The sequence below is a fragment of the Nelumbo lutea genome, chromosome 3 (assembly GCF_056320005.1).
Source record: "Nelumbo lutea isolate HS-2025 chromosome 3, American lotus-T2T, whole genome shotgun sequence".
Lineage (NCBI taxonomy): Eukaryota > Viridiplantae > Streptophyta > Magnoliopsida > Proteales > Nelumbonaceae > Nelumbo > Nelumbo lutea.
The window spans coordinates 97,737,828-97,752,897 of NC_142686.1; the positions used below are offsets into that span (position 1 = coordinate 97,737,828).

At 37.5% G+C, this 15,070-nt stretch overlaps 2 protein-coding genes across 7 annotated transcripts; one reads left to right on the forward strand and one right to left on the reverse strand.

Moving 5' to 3' along the window:
• Positions 1–2,817: 2,817 nt before the first annotated feature.
• On the forward strand, positions 2,818–7,807 carry LOC148867073 (microtubule-associated protein 70-4-like). Of its 6 annotated transcripts, XM_088976526.1 has the most exons (5): positions 2,917–3,225; positions 5,733–5,879; positions 6,102–6,167; positions 6,701–6,979; positions 7,163–7,807. In XM_088976526.1, exons 2-5 carry the CDS (start codon positions 5,852–5,854, stop codon positions 7,186–7,188), a joined length of 399 nt encoding a protein of 132 aa, XP_088832652.1. In that variant the 5' UTR covers positions 2,917–3,225; positions 5,733–5,851; the 3' UTR covers positions 7,189–7,807. The 6 variants fall into 6 exon arrangements, 4 of the variants coding, with proteins under 4 accessions (XP_088832653.1, XP_088832651.1, XP_088832652.1 ...); XM_088976527.1 differs by lacking the exon at positions 6,102–6,167 and having other exon boundaries at positions 2,912–3,225; XR_016109607.1 differs by lacking the exon at positions 6,102–6,167 and having other exon boundaries at positions 6,705–6,979.
• A 904-nt stretch (positions 7,808–8,711) lies between these two features.
• LOC148867074 (subtilisin-like protease SBT5.6) lies at positions 8,712–14,790 on the reverse strand. The gene is made up of 9 exons (XM_088976523.1): positions 14,556–14,790; positions 14,277–14,469; positions 13,992–14,174; positions 13,760–13,871; positions 10,815–11,379; positions 10,634–10,731; positions 9,865–10,222; positions 9,538–9,751; positions 8,712–9,424 (listed from the first exon to the last, which is right to left on the reverse strand). Exons 1-9 carry the CDS (start codon positions 14,625–14,627, stop codon positions 8,880–8,882), a joined length of 2,340 nt encoding a protein of 779 aa, XP_088832649.1. The 5' UTR covers positions 14,628–14,790; the 3' UTR covers positions 8,712–8,879.
• Between the last annotated feature and the right edge of the window lie 280 nt (positions 14,791–15,070).

The following is a 15,070-nucleotide window of genomic DNA, read 5'->3' on the forward strand; positions in this document are numbered from 1 at the left end:
TTCCTGAAGAAATAGAAGTTCACTTGAGTAGTGGAGGTTTTAACCATATTCCCATAATGCTGGATATTTTCCCTTTTTTTTTTATAAAATGAAAAGACCTTTTAGGTTTGAAATATGTGGAATACCCATGAAGATTGTGCAATCTTTAGGTAACATGTCTGGCATCAAGATTAATAGGCATTGCCCTACTATCATGCATTTGTTTTTTGCATATGACTCTTTCATCTTCTCCAAAGCAAGTATTGCAGAAGGAGGATTGATCGTAGAAGTCTTGAAGAAGAACGAGGAGGCCTCTGGACAAAAGGTGAATATTTTAAAGTCTGAAATTTTGTTTATCCAAACTTGCACCCAAAGTTCTAGGAAATCATTTCTAGGGTGATGGGCATCAAAAAGATTTATAAACCATCCAATATCTTGGGATTATAGCAGATTTAGGTAGTTCAAAGGTAGAGTTTTTTTAACTTCCTAAGTAAAAGATTGAAAGCTAAACCAGACATATGGAAATCATCCTTTCTATCCCATGCATGGAAAGAAGTGACGATCAAATCAGCACTAAACCCCATTCCGTCCTATTCAATGTCATGTTTCCTTATCCCCACGGGTATTTGTCAAAAATTAGCTAAAATTTAGAGGAATTTCTTTTGGGGTGGGTTGAACTCTTTAAAGAAAGCTAATTTGGTTAGTTGGAGGAGGGTTTGTAGAAGTAAATTTAAAGGTGGTCTTGATTTTCGAGATTCCCTAGCTTTCAGTTTATCTCTTCTAGCCAAGCTAGCCTAGAGATTCTTTTCCAATGGGTAGAGTCTACGGAACCAAATAATAACAGGGAAGTACTTGAAAGGTACTAGATTTGCTCCAATCCAATCTAGTCCAATGTGAGTCCATTGTAAATGGACCAAGTCTAATCTAATCCAATGAATTGTTTGGACTAGTCCAATTCAATGCCTAGACTATTCAATCTTTTCAAATTCGTTTTGATTTAGATTGGTTTTAACCCAAACCTGGTCCATTGCCACCTATATTCTTATCTTATATCAATGGACCAGATATTGGCTTAGTCCAACCAAATCCAATATATATTTATCATGGACGGACCAAGTTCAATCCAATCTAATAAATATTTTGGACTAGATTGATCCAATCTAATATGTCCTGTTGGTCTGTTCAATCCATCCAATTTGATTTTGGATTGGACAGGGTCCAACCCAAAACTGATAAGCTGACAACCTTACTAAAAGGGAAGAATTTTTGGGTAGCAAAATCTCCTATCAATTGTTGTTGGGGTTTTCGAAGCCTTCTTGCAAGTCAAGATGTATTGAATTTGGAACTTGTTGGAGTATTGGTAACGAGGTAAACATTAATATTTAGGATGGCCCTTGGATCCTAGATCAACTTGAATTCAAGCCAATGGGTCCTAGGCTCAACCTAGGCCAAGCAGAGTGGGTAAGTGAGTTAATTAATCATCAAACCCACAAGTGGGATGAAACTAAAACTTTTGAGCTTTTTGACTCAAGAATAGCCTCCCTTATTTGTTCCTTGGACCTGCCTAGATTAGGAGGTGAAAACAATCCAATGTGTGTTGCTAATCCTATAGGCCATTTCCTTGTCAAATCTACTTATCATATAGCTTGAGATTTAGTGAACTCAATAGACCCTGGGACTTCTCCCAATCCTCTCTCTTCTCTATATTGGAAGATCACATGGAGTCTCTAGAACCCCCCAAAACTGAAACTTTTCACAAGGAGATGTTGTTTGAATAGTTTAGCAATCAAAGAAGTCCTATTGAAAAGGGGGATTGGGGTGGATGTTGAGTGTCCAATCTGTGGCAATAGATTTGAGAATATTATCCATGCCCCACTCGTATGCGATCATGCTAGAGCTTCCTAGTTTAACTGAAGCTTTCCCTTGGGAGAAATGGGGATGTAGGCCATTGAGTCCTTAGTGTTCTTAATTTGGTTCATCTGGAATGTTAGGAATAATCTAGAGTTCAATGGTGTTCAGCCTAACCCTTTACTTACTATGCTATCTATTAACAGGTTGATGGAGGTAGTGAAGAGAGTTTCCCTTCAAGAATCATTAGAATGTTCCTAAGCTTATTCGTTTCTAGAATAGGGTTCCCTTATTTTGGACATGCACTCCCCTGCTTCTTGTGTGGTTTCTATAGATGAAAGTTTCTCTACAAGCTCGAGTGGTTTTGGTTTTGTTTTAAAATCTAGTTCTGGAGCCTTTTTGTTACCTTGTTGTGGTTCTTATAAGACTATCTCATCTGAGTGTGTAGATTTGTTTGCGATCGGGGAGTGTTGTTTAGGAGCAAGAAGATAGGGTTTTCTTGTTTACTTGAATTGAAAATGATGCTTTAAATGTAGTTAATAATCTCTCCATAAACTCTTGTAGCTTGGCCTCTCTTGTAGGATATTTATAATTTATCTAGTATTGAATCATGTTTTGGACATGTTGGCCGCGACAATGTTCGAGTAGCTCATGTTTTTGCTACAAAAGGTAAGACAATTTTGTCTTCTGAGTAGAGCTCTGCTCCTAGTTGGCTCCTTCTAGAGTTAGAGGTTGATCCAGTTCAAGCCTCCCTTATTGTGGTTCCTAGTGGCTAGGTTGTTGTTGTCTTTGGTATTTGCTTGTTTCTATTTTTTTCATTGTCTTTGCAATTTGTTCACCAAAAAGAAAAGAAAAACTCTAGTAGAGGGTGGGTATGTTATTTATCCACACATGGAATAGTCAAATCTCATGAATTCTCATGCCTTACTTGGATAATACTTTGTTTGGCTGAATGTTATATTTGTGAGTACGGGAGCAACATTTTTCCATGAATCAAGAAACACGCTAGGTAGCGCAAAATGTACGGGGCCTTAAAGGTGTCCTCAAAGCGATGGATAAAAGGATTAAAATGTCTATTTTCAATACGGAAAAACTGATAAATTTTGAAAAGAGGCTAAATGCGAATTGCCTCTAAAAATAGGGAGGCACGAATAATGTAAAGCCACTTTTCTCTACGCGTAAACCTTTAATCTCGACCTTCTCACCACCGGTGGCACCTCTATGACTATCATTTTCACTCTTTCATTCTCTCTCAACCTTCTCATTACTGGATGACGGCTTTGTCACTCTCTCTCAACTTTCTCGCCACAACCTTCTCACCACTGGACGAGACCTCTAGTACTCTGTCTCAACCTCTCACCCCCGAACGACACTTAACCAAGACGTCGATGTCAACAGGTAGATTCTCTCTTTCCCTCTATGTATTTATTGAACATTCTTCTAGAACTTATTCAGCTGATTTTGAGTGTCTATTGTTTGGTGCTTTTGCAAGTATATAAATGATCTTTAGCACATATTTACTTCTTTCATGATCGGACAAAATCTCTTCATTTTTATGTAAAATTCCTAAGCTCTGAACCCTAAAACCCCCTAAGCCCCTAAACTTTTAAACCCTAATCCTAAACATAAAATTTCAACTGAAAAATGCATTTGATCGGATATATACCTGAATGGTTGAACAGGACCCAAAAAATAGCGGACATGTCCTACTAATATGGAAAAAACACTTGTTCTTGGTGAGTTGGTGTGGAGTAGGATACCCTAGAACACTGCGGCAATCTGTCTTGGCCCAAAATAATTGCTGTCTTCCTACCCCATGTTTAGCAAGAATATCAACCAAATTATTGGCAGTCTTGATCCATTGAAGTTTCATTTCCATATCTTTAGTCAACCACCTAAATATTTATCTCATTACTATAACTCCTCATTTAAGCTTCCCTTCTTTGTAGCCATCCCAATATCAACTTCGAATTACCTTACACAATCAGCCTTTTAATATTCAGACTTCTTGCTTTTTTGTATTCCCTCCAGAATGGCCAAGACTTGTTTGTGGAATCCTACAGGGGCTTTAATGTCTGTTTATGATATATGCGGGCCCCAATGGCTGGTGGTTAATCTCCCAAGAGAGAAAATAATATTTATGAATACCAAGCTTCTAGCTTTAAGCTTCTATTGTGAACTTAGAGTATGTTAGCCACGTTATTTTATTTTAGAAAAGATTTGGTTTCTGATTCACCCTTCCGCTGCTCTAAAGAAATGCATAAAAGACAAATATATTTTGAATTAAACCAATCATCATAGTGTTGATGGAATCACTGAAAGTCTAATATAATAATCAAACCAACCAAATCATTTGCATGGAGATCTAGAGAGAGAGAGAGAGAGAGGACTGCATGCAGTTGTATTAATCAAGGAATATTATTGTTTTGAAAAAGCAATAGTTCCTTATCAGAATTGGATTATTGTTTGGGTTTAATAGCTTTTGGTCCAATTCATTGTATTCTACCATATGCCATAGTCCTAATAAAAGACAAGTGAATAATCATAATCACATTATTCTTTAAAGTTTATTTTCCAAAAAATTATGGTTAACCTATTTAGCAGCTATTTTGGCAATTTAAGATTAGGATTGAATCATTAGTTCGTTGATGGATATTTCTATTCCTTGCATTACGACACACTAAACAGTTCATTCCCCAACTAATTAATAGATGGATTTTAGCCAATTAATTAACAGTACAATACGCATATGAATTCAATTAGGTTTCCTTCATAATTAATTTGAAAACCAGAAGCATAAATATCATCCTCCAGATTCGAATCATTTTAGATAATTAATTATGTTATACTTAAACATCGGGTTTACACTGCAGTTGTACATTGTGGGATATAGCCTCACACCTCACTTAATCTATTTGTGACACCTCTTTCACTGACACTCGTGACTGGATATATGGAAGGTAGCTGATGTATGTATATATGTCTTCATAACAGAGGATTTGTTTCTCATACCTTAGAACAGAGGAAACTTAATTCAGCATTATGTCTTTATAACAGAGCATAATTTGCCAAAAATTTAAAACAGAGACAGTATAATCTCATAATTGTATTTGAAGTTAAGCAGGGATGCATATAGACACCATAATACAAATTATACAAACTTGGCAGAGTTGAATATATATTATGTATGTATATATGTACTTCCATCCATGATGAGATGGTTTATCATAACCCATTCCCCCTAACAGTCTTTTCCCCCTCAAATCCTAGCTCCACCGTACAGTTGGAGGTAGGCGCCAGCTCAGAATTGATGTCAATTCACGGGCGGGTATGGATTTTATAGGTGGAGGTGTTTATAAATTTGAATTGTTGTAGGTCTGACGTTCAAATCAGAATTCTGAGGTGGAGTACAATCTAAAAATCCCTAAAATCTTTAGACTTTCTAGGCTTTTTTAATGGTGAAGTCAATAGAAAAGAATTGATAGATTTGATTCCCAAATCATGCTTGGTTATAGCCTTGTCCATTGAATGATATTTTTGTATACTAACCAAGGTTAATGATTTGAATTTTCTTAGGATGATCAAGATATCGCTTAAATTTAACAAAAGAAAAGTGATAGTGATTCATTTTCAAATTTATAATTTTATGCTTTTTAAAATTTTTCACATATTTATAAATTAAATGGCATTTGGGACATGACTTCCTGGGTCCACTACCTGACTCCCGGAGTCCTGGGTTGACTTCACTTTCAGGCTTTCTGAATTAAATGTAAGAGCCAGCCTGTTAGTGAGTCGTACTTTAACTACTTCAGTTCAGTAAGTGCTCATAGGTCAGTGATATTTGAAGCTTTTGTTTGGGTGCAAAATTTGGAGTTGAGCTACTCCCTTGTCCTATGATTTTCCAGGAGGAGAAAAGGGCACTAGAGAGGGAACTAGCAAGAATTAAAGTTTCAGCTAATCGAGTTGCAGCTGTGGTGCCTGACGAGTGGAAAGATGATAATGACAAAGTCATGCCCATTAAGCAATGGCTGGAGGAGCGGAGGTTCTTTCAGGTACTTCTTTCCTGCTTAAATCCCAGAAAATGTAGTTCATATTTTGTAAACCCAGCTGTTCCTCATTCTGGATCATGAGGCATTTGTGGTGTTCCTCTAGAATATCAACAAATACATATATTTCAAAATAAAAACACTGGATGGATACCTCTAATTGATATTAAAATGAAAAGAACTAAGTTCCCAAAATAGGCAGTAACATATACAACTGATCTATTCCAGAAGATCCACATCCAGAAGAAGAATTCCTGTTGACCCAATGGAGTTTGGTTGGAGTATGGTCAAAACGTGAGTTTGTTCAATCATCTCCAATGGAGCAACAAACTTGTATCCTTTCCCATTCTTTTCTTCCAGTGTGCTGTTTTCTTCAGAGACATATCTAGCATGGAAAATGAATAATATAACTTTTGATTTTTCATGAGAGATCATATTATATCTGACAACAAATGTAATCTCTATTCATCTGTAAAATAGTTTCATGAGCTAATGATATTAATGGTCTAAGGAATAAACTATTTATTTCTTCATATTTACAATCTATGTTTCACTTGTACTCTTTAGTTAATTTCCATAAGTCCTACAAAAACAAAAAGCAAAAAAAGAGGAAAAGTTGAGCCTTTGGAATCACTCAAATTTCTAGAGGATGATGATATTTGAGACTATGCTTTATTTTTCATAACATTTCATGCTTTCCAAATTTTGTTGCTCCTTGAGGGAAGGTTCAGTAAGCAGTAGGGTTCTTTTCTTTCTGTATCTGGTACGGCATTTTACCGCTCGAGCAATTGTTGTTTTACTCATTATCTTATCCTAACTTCTGGCAGGTAGGCTGGAGAGTCCTATGCATTTAGTAAGGAGAATGGCTAGCTCTGTGGCATTGGTGTTCTCTAAAGTGGTTGACCCAAAAAATCCTCTTTACCTTGATGATAGTTTCAATGGAGAGACTATTGACTGGGAATTTGGGTTTTCTACCCAATCCAAGGGGATTTCATCCAGTTTGAATGGCAAAAAAGAGATTCATGGTGATGTGAAAATATCTTCCATTACTGGGTCAAACAAGGAAGTAGACAATGCTGACGCCAGAATAAATACCAAAACGAAGCGTAAAAATAAGAAGCTATCTGATTTTTCTCCACCCATTGAACTTCATTTTTGCTCTCATTTCTTCTCTTTTCTCTCTGGTTTTCTCTTATCAAGTGACTAATCTGGACTATCATGACAGGACTAATGTGAATAGGTGATAAAGGAATCCTTCCTGATTATTTATTTGTTTCTTAATCTATCAGGTGGAAAGAGCACTCGATGTTGCTAAAAAACTTGTAAAAGCATCACCTGATGAACTCCAGCATGTGTTTGGTGATCTTGCGAGAGCTCTTGCGCAGGTCCGATGCTCTGATTTGACCCTCGAAGGGGAGGAAGAATCAGCTGAAATAAAGAGGCAAAGAGCATTTGTTGCATTGCTTGTCACATGTCCATTTGAATCTGTGGATGTCCTCAACAAACTATTATCCTCTCCTAAAACGTCAACGTATCCTGATACTTGATGTAATGACTGATGCAGTTGAGGAGCTTGCAGATGCTAAATTCATCAGATCAGAACGGAATAAGACTTCAATTTCAGAGAGCGAGCCATGGTTTTTGCCTGGTAACAGAGGACCTCCTGGAGCGGGTTCCTAGAAAGAGGTCTCAGACACAGGACCTTTAAGTTGGTCATATCGCTATGACAGAGATTTTCCCTTGAAACCAAATCAAATCAAAGTGGGGAAGTCACGAAGATGGAGCATCCGCTCAACAAAGATACAAGAAAACCAACTGGACTTTGTCAAAAAATAAATTCCCTGTATATGCTCCCAATAGAAACATCAATCAATAAATTATTTTTCATATTTATTAATGAAAAATTTTTGGGGTGAATTCTGATCTTGATCAAACTATCTTGTAATTGATTTTTTTTCGGTATAAATGAATATAGAAAAAACAGGTAGTTTGAAAAAATTAGAAAAAAATTGGTTATTTGAAAAAATAAATATACTTTTAGCAGCAGTTGCAACTGCCGCTAAAGAATCTCAATACTGCCGCTAAAAATGTACTTTTAACGGCAGTCGAATTAGAATTAGCGGCAGTTGAGCATTTAAACCGGCAGCCATTATAACTGCCGCTAGAACATTTTAGCAACAGATCTTTTAGTGGCAGTTTGCCGACTGCCGGTAAAAACTCTAGCGGCAGTTTTAGGGACTGCCGCTAAAAGTCATTTTTTTTAGTGTATGACAACACTTCAGCTATTTAATGACTAAAAGTCCAGTTTTTCATGGAAGAACAAAGCACGTTGAGTTGAGACACCATTTCATGAGAGAATCAACTGAGAAAATTGAATTGAAGTTCATCAAGATTGAAGATCAACTTGCTGATGTCTTCACCAAGCCCCTAGCTTAGCTTCTGAAAAATTTCTGCATTTTAGATCTTTAATGAAAATTATAAATTTAAGAGGGGGTGTTGAAAAGTAAGAGTGATAATTTTATAATTTTCTTTTACATTTTGTCTTTTGTATTAAGTGGGTTGCATTTTCTTTTACAGTTGGAAACCGAAAGGTCTAGATTGTAAAAAGTAAAACTCTTTGTAATCTGAAACATTTTGTAACAAAGCTCAAGAAGCTAAGAACTAAGTGAAACCCAGAACTCTAAATGGGCTTTTCATCTTTTTCTCTTCTTCTCCTCATTCTATATTTCTTTTCTCTTCTACAAATTTTTTGGTTCTTCCTTTGATTTTTACCATCACACTTCCGTTGCTCCAACAAATGGATAGGATTCGATTCAATTTTAAATATGAGCGAACCAATTTTGAATCAAGGTACTCCTTGTGAGTTGTGACCATAACTAATTAATTTGTATCTATAGTTTCCGAGAGAGACAAATTACAGCATTCCTCACTATCTACCATCTTTAATCTGTCATCTATCTATCTATCTATCTATTAAACGAAAACTATAATAAAAAAAAGAGGGAATTATGCTAGAGATACTGCCATGGGGCTTCTGACGTGATGGATCCCATCAGTCCATGTGTACCGGCCAAAAGCAAACTTCTCTTCTGTGCCTCTCCAATCCACTTGACTATCTTTTTTGGCTTTCACAGTTATTGTGAAGCTCTTCTTCTCGCCAACTCTGCTAAAGTTCAGAACTCTGGGAGCAATCTTGACAGAGACTCCCGCCGGTGGTCTAATTGTCGCTAAATACACGATCTCTCCGTCACCAACGTTTGTCACAGTCCTCTTCACAGTCATGGTGCCATTGAGCTTAGAGATTGACAAGGATGGATAATTGAGGTTGCTGGCCGACGGCGACTTCTTTGGGCACTTGAACGAAGAATCGAGGCCCTTCAGTCCGCTGCTACCGCACAGGAAGAGGAGGTAGTCTGTGTAAGAGGCATCATAAACCAGACCGGGATCTGCTACCTTTGTTGGGTCGAGATGGCCAGATCCATAGCTGAAGGGGTTAGCTGTGTCTCCTGTTGCATCATTCAATGGCATACCCATATTGTTTCTTGTTCTTGCTGCAACCAAAAACCAAAAAAATGATTGAAAATGGAGGCAAAGTATTTGCAGAAAATCCAGTCCAAATCATCATCTCTGGTTTCTTTGAATGTACAGTACGTAGTATATATACCTGTTGTCATGATGGCTGATCTAATGGCAGCACTGCTCCAACTGGGGTGGATGGCTTTGAGTAGGGCTGCTATGCCTGCAACGTGAGGGCATGACATGGACGTCCCGGAATCAAAATTGTATTTGACGCTCCGGTGATCGGAAAGCAACTTTGTAGGGGAGGACTTCTCGCTCCACGATGCCAGAATATTAATTCCAGGTGCAGTGATATCGGGCTGATGAGGACGGAGGAAGACATTGATCAGAAGATTCCACAAACCGACTTAACTAAAACTCAAAGTTGATTGATCCCAGTTGAATCTTATGCTGCAGAAGTTATGATAATTACCTTCAGTATATTGGGCTCGATAACATTTGGACCCCTTGAAGAGAAACCGGCCATGGATGGCGCAGGTTTAACGTTTATGACAGTCATTCCTGGAACTACTTTGGCAGTTGGATTCTTGGTGGAGTTTATGTAACTAAGAATGTTGGTTGCATCTTCAAATGCTACTGCTGTTCCTGGAAGAAAGTAGCTGTCAATGGGTAATTCGTTTCCATTCAATCGGCTGTTGCCGAGAATGATGGCAGCACCGCCGGCTCTTCTCACTTCCAAACCCTTCCCAATTCTCGTCCCAAGTCTTCTTAGGCATAACACAATCTTCCCCTTCACTTTCTCCGGCGAGAGAGAACCGGGGAGACATTGGCTGTAAAATTTAAATTCAATCAAATAATCTTGAGCAAAATCCATAAAAACAGATCCGAATGGCACCCAAAAGTAAATGAAAAAACAGAAATCATAAGCTGAATATGAAATCGAAACCCCATTCCGATTCCAATTGTTTGGTTGAGCGGAATGGAAACCCCATTCTCGTTACTTCTGGAATGGCATTTCCCCCATTTGAGGGAATGGGCTTCTTGACCATCCCTTGCGAATGAAGTCTCATTCCTGCTTATTCTAATTTCCATTCCTATTCTTGTCCGAACCAAACAGATGGGAATAGCCAATTTCAATTCCGATTCCGGCTGCAAGCCAAACGGACCGTAAGATATGAAACCAACAAATGTTTTTTTTTTGGTGCAACTCAACTCAGAGAAATGAAGAATCAATTACGTACTCGGCGACAGAGTTGTTTACACCTGGGGCTACTGCATCTCCGGCGTAAACCAGTGGGTACATCTTATCGTCCAGCATGTATGGAGCTACTGATTGACCCTGAAATTGAACCAACCAACTGTGAAAAGTGAAAACGAAAGCCAAGGTAGAAGAACTTGATTGATTCATGTCGATAGACTTACCTGGACTGTCAAGCCATTCCCTAATACAACAGGCGAGGGGAAGACCCGATCGATGCTGCTAGCTCCTACAGTGATGATCCAGGGTGCGATGTTTGACAAAGTGCCCGGGCCAGGGCCGTTGTTCCCGGCGCTACATGAAACCACGATGTTCCGTTTGACAGCATGCAGTGCACCGATTGCAATCCCGTCATCGGTGTAATTGACAGGTGAGAACGTTCCAATGGAGATGCTGAGCACGTCCACTCCATCTCCGATGGCGTCGTCGATGGCAGCGAGCATGTCGGTGTCCATGCAGATGTTACCTTCTGAAGGGTCCCTGCCTGGAACTGGCCAGCACACCTTGTACATGGCCAGACGTGCGAGTGGGGCTCCGCCGGACGCCGTGCCTTGGCCGAAACCGCCAAGAGCTGAGACTCCTTCCACGACTCGGCCACCAACAATGGAGGACGTGTGAGACCCATGGCCATCTTTGTCACGAGGAGACCGATAGTCAGTGGCGGTGTTCAGCGGGGCACCGTAGTATGCCTCGTAGCCTTTGAGGTAATACCGAGCTCCTATTAGCTTCCTGTCAAAATACCACCACAAAGTAGTATCACGTATTATTTCCTCAGCGGGTTTTTTAGCTAGAAGAGTTCAAATCAGCCCCCACAAGATTGTGACCACAACATGCGTATCATCAGGAGATGTTTTCGATACAAGGCGGGATGTGCCGCGTGGAGGTTGTAGGAAATTATCTTGTTGGGTGGGGGACTGATTTTAACTCTTTCTAGTAGGGTTGCAAAGTACAAACGCATGAAATCGGATTTGGTAAAAAGTCTATCCGAATCTAATAGATATCCGAATTACGATAAGTAAAAGAAATATATAATATATTATAATATATAATACATAACAGGGTAAAATACAAAAACCTCCCCTGAAATTTCCGACAATTAATAAAAGCCTTCCTTCTAGATGGAAAACACTAGATTTATGCATCAGTCTTTTCTAAATACCCATTCTACCCTTTTATAAATTATTTTATATACAAAATTACTAAAATAACTCTATTTCAACTCAACAAAAACCTCCTTTAATGATCATCTCAGTAATTTTACATGCAAAATGAGTTAAAATGAGATTATTTCAATAACTTTGTATGTAAAATAATTTATAAAATGGCAAAATGGATATTTAAAAAAAAACCATTTTCCATCTGAGACTATGATGAAAGGAAGGTTTTTGTTGTGCTTCTGAAAAGTTCAAGAGAGATATTTGTTAAAATAAAATTATAGAAGAGGCTTTTATGATTGTCATAAATTTTAGGAGAGGTTTTTGTATTTTACTCTAACAAATAATATATAATTATATAAAATATATATAGAATATACACATGTAATATATATATATATAGATCGACTTTTCCTAACTGATCGGATTTGCTAAATTCAAGAAAGGTCTCTGAATCAAACTCTTATCGGATTAAATTCGGAATCCGATTGGATCGGATCCGACTTATTTGCAGTCCTATTTCTAGCCATTATATTTATTAGTGCATATCTTTATATATCATTCTCTCACTGATCTTCTGCCGAAGCTGCTTCAGCAGAAAATCTATACTCTCAAGTCTCAACCATGGGTGGATGGTTGAGATCATCCAGATCCAATGAGACCCACAGTGGTAACTCAATCCATCAGATGGCGGGTCTCCCCCCTAAGTCCGAAACTCCAAATGATCTGACCCTGGACAGCCGTTGTCAACACATGTGATCTACACTAGCGATTATTTCAACAATAAATAACAAACTGCGGTACGTCAACGACATGCCATGTCGTGGTGTGATAGAAATCATAAAAACCTTTGATTCATATAGATTCAATACAAAATGAAGTCGGTAAAACAGTACACTTGTGCTATTCGGATATCTGGTTTTAAATTTGAGATTCGAAGTAATCTATTCTAATTCGAATAATTTCAATATCATAATTTAGATATTCTATTAACAATAGTATCTTAACTCAATTGATTATTTAATTATTGTATATAATATATATACAATATTTAAATTATATAAATAATTTATATATTTAGAATAATTAATTGATCAAATTCAAATATTCAAACATTTAATCAAATTTGAATTCAAACATTGTTTTTTCAATATCAAATCAAAATCTAATATTGATTTTGTAATTGGATTCAAATTTAGATATTACCTTATTCTATTCAAATTAGATCTGTTTATACCCTCACTTGCTTATAGTATATGACTTAAGTCCTTAAAATTTTAATCCTTTAGTAGGAGCTTGATAAAAAAAATTGAGAAATTAAAGTGGAAGCTCACTTAAATGAAATATAGCTTTTCAAACTTGCAAACAGTTCAGTGAACTGAAAGAACTTGATGCACTGTAGTTGTTTAAAATTCTGTTTTCAAGTGGTTTGAAAAAAGGAAAAAAGAATGAAAAAAACCTGTTCACTAACCTATATTTCTAGTTCTAGAACCATAAACAAAGGTCTCCGCTACTTGAGAAAAACAAAACCCTTTTTCAATATTCTGAAAACTAGATAATTTTTAATTTAAACAGAACCATAGTTTCGGTTGTACCATTGGGTGGTCTCAACTCTCAAGATTTTTGATAATACCTTGATCAGAACATATTTGAGCTCCTTGAAATGACACTGAATATAGCTAGAACACAAATAACCAAATGTTCATATCTTTTGATAGGCTATACCCATTAAAAGTTGCCCCATGGTTGGTTGATACTAACTACCTTCTTGATTGCAGAGTGAATCGATAATCATCTCCATTAATGGAGAACTAACTAACAAGGGGAGGAAATAATCTTTTGGGTTTTATACTTCCTATATCAAACATTAGATGGGATCTAAGCATTTTTGACCTTTTTACACATTAAAAACATTAAAAAGAAAAGAATAAAAAAACAATAAAGAAATATCTTACCTGTTACAGTGAGAGGAGTTGAAAGCATCTCCAGCTTGGCAGATTCCCTTCCATGATTTGGGTATGGGCCCCATGCCTTCATCACTGAAACTCTTTGACTCCGGCCATATACCTGGTCAGTATAACACAAAACACGTATTCATTATATGTCAATAAGCCTAACCACTTCGAGATAAAAAAACAAGGTTCCTTTCTTTCTTTTTCTCCCTTCTTTGTTTTATTATTTGGTTACCAGAATCCAAGAGCCCCACGATGACATCTTGCCCATATTTGGCTTCATGCATTAGACCTCCTCTCTCATGGTTGCTCTCCCCATCTCGTCTATCTTTAATGCCTAGAAAGTCCCAAGACCTTGTAGTCTGAAGATACCAATTCTTGGCCTGGCTCGGAAACACAGACACCACTCCCTCCATCTCTGTTTGAAAACCAAGTAAGATTAATCAGAAGATTCAGAACAAAAGCTAACCAAGGAGAACAAGAACAACAACCCAGTACAGAATAGAGTTCTTTCTGATACCTGATAACTTGGCGGCCTCCTCTGGTGTAAGCAATGCAGCGAGGCCATTGATGCTGTTCTTGTAACTATAGATAAGGGAAGCTTGAGCAACCTCCTCGGTTTCCTTCACAGACAGGAGAAACGAGTGATGGGTGTCGTGGATTTCTTGCACTGTTTTCTCTCCGCTGTGCTCTCCAAGATAAACTACGTAGGGCTGCAACCATGAAGAATTTTGATGAGATGTGGAGTGGATTTCATGAAGAATAGCATTAATCGGGCGAAAGAAATAAAGAACAAAACCTGGAGTTCAGAGTAGGCAGTGAGAGGCAGAAGGAAAAGTAACGAGAGGAGAGAAAGAGAAAAGTTTGCCATATCTACGGAAGAGGTTCTGGGCAGAGTAGAGAATCCGGGTGGAGATGGGCTTTTATAGGCTTTGCAAATTTATTGGATGAGGCTTTACAAGAATGTGGGTTGTTCTAATTCTACGGAGAGCTAGACAGCTAAGTGTCCCACAGCATTTGAAGTTCTTCCCACCATGAATGAGTTATAGATCTATATATATATATATATAAAACAAGAAGTGGAAATTTTTTCCTTTTTTTTATTTTTTTTAATCTATGTCATTTTTGAAACTACCAATTAGAAACTCTACTTTCTTAAAAAAAAAATCTTCCTAAAATCTCAATCTCTCTCTCTCTCTCTCTCTCTCTCTATCTATCTATCTATCTCTCTCTTAGTTCCTAACCTAAATAATCTCAGGAGAATTATAGATATGCAATGGAATTTAGAAATCTACAATGGGCCTGTTTGTACTT

Excerpts from the sequence above, each read along its gene's own strand:
- LOC148867073 (XM_088976524.1), top strand. The coding sequence starts at position 5,852 with ATGGCTGGAGGAGCGGAGGTTCTTTCAG. Across the intron at positions 5,880-6,101 it reads AGGAGCGGAGGTTCTTTCAG|AAGATCCACATCCAGAAGAA; the intron begins GTACTTCTTTCC and ends GATCTATTCCAG. Across the intron at positions 6,168-6,700 it reads GGTTGGAGTATGGTCAAAAC|GTAGGCTGGAGAGTCCTATG; the intron begins GTGAGTTTGTTC and ends AACTTCTGGCAG.
- LOC148867074 (XM_088976523.1), bottom strand. The coding sequence starts at position 14,627 with ATGGCAAACTTTTCTCTTTCTCTCCTCTCGTTACTTTTCCTTCTGCCT. Across the intron at positions 13,872-13,991 it reads CGTGGGGCTCTTGGATTCTG|GTATATGGCCGGAGTCAAAG; the intron begins GTAACCAAATAA and ends TATACTGACCAG. Across the intron at positions 10,732-10,814 it reads GGAATGGCTTGACAGTCCAG|GGTCAATCAGTAGCTCCATA; the intron begins GTAAGTCTATCG and ends GTTCAATTTCAG.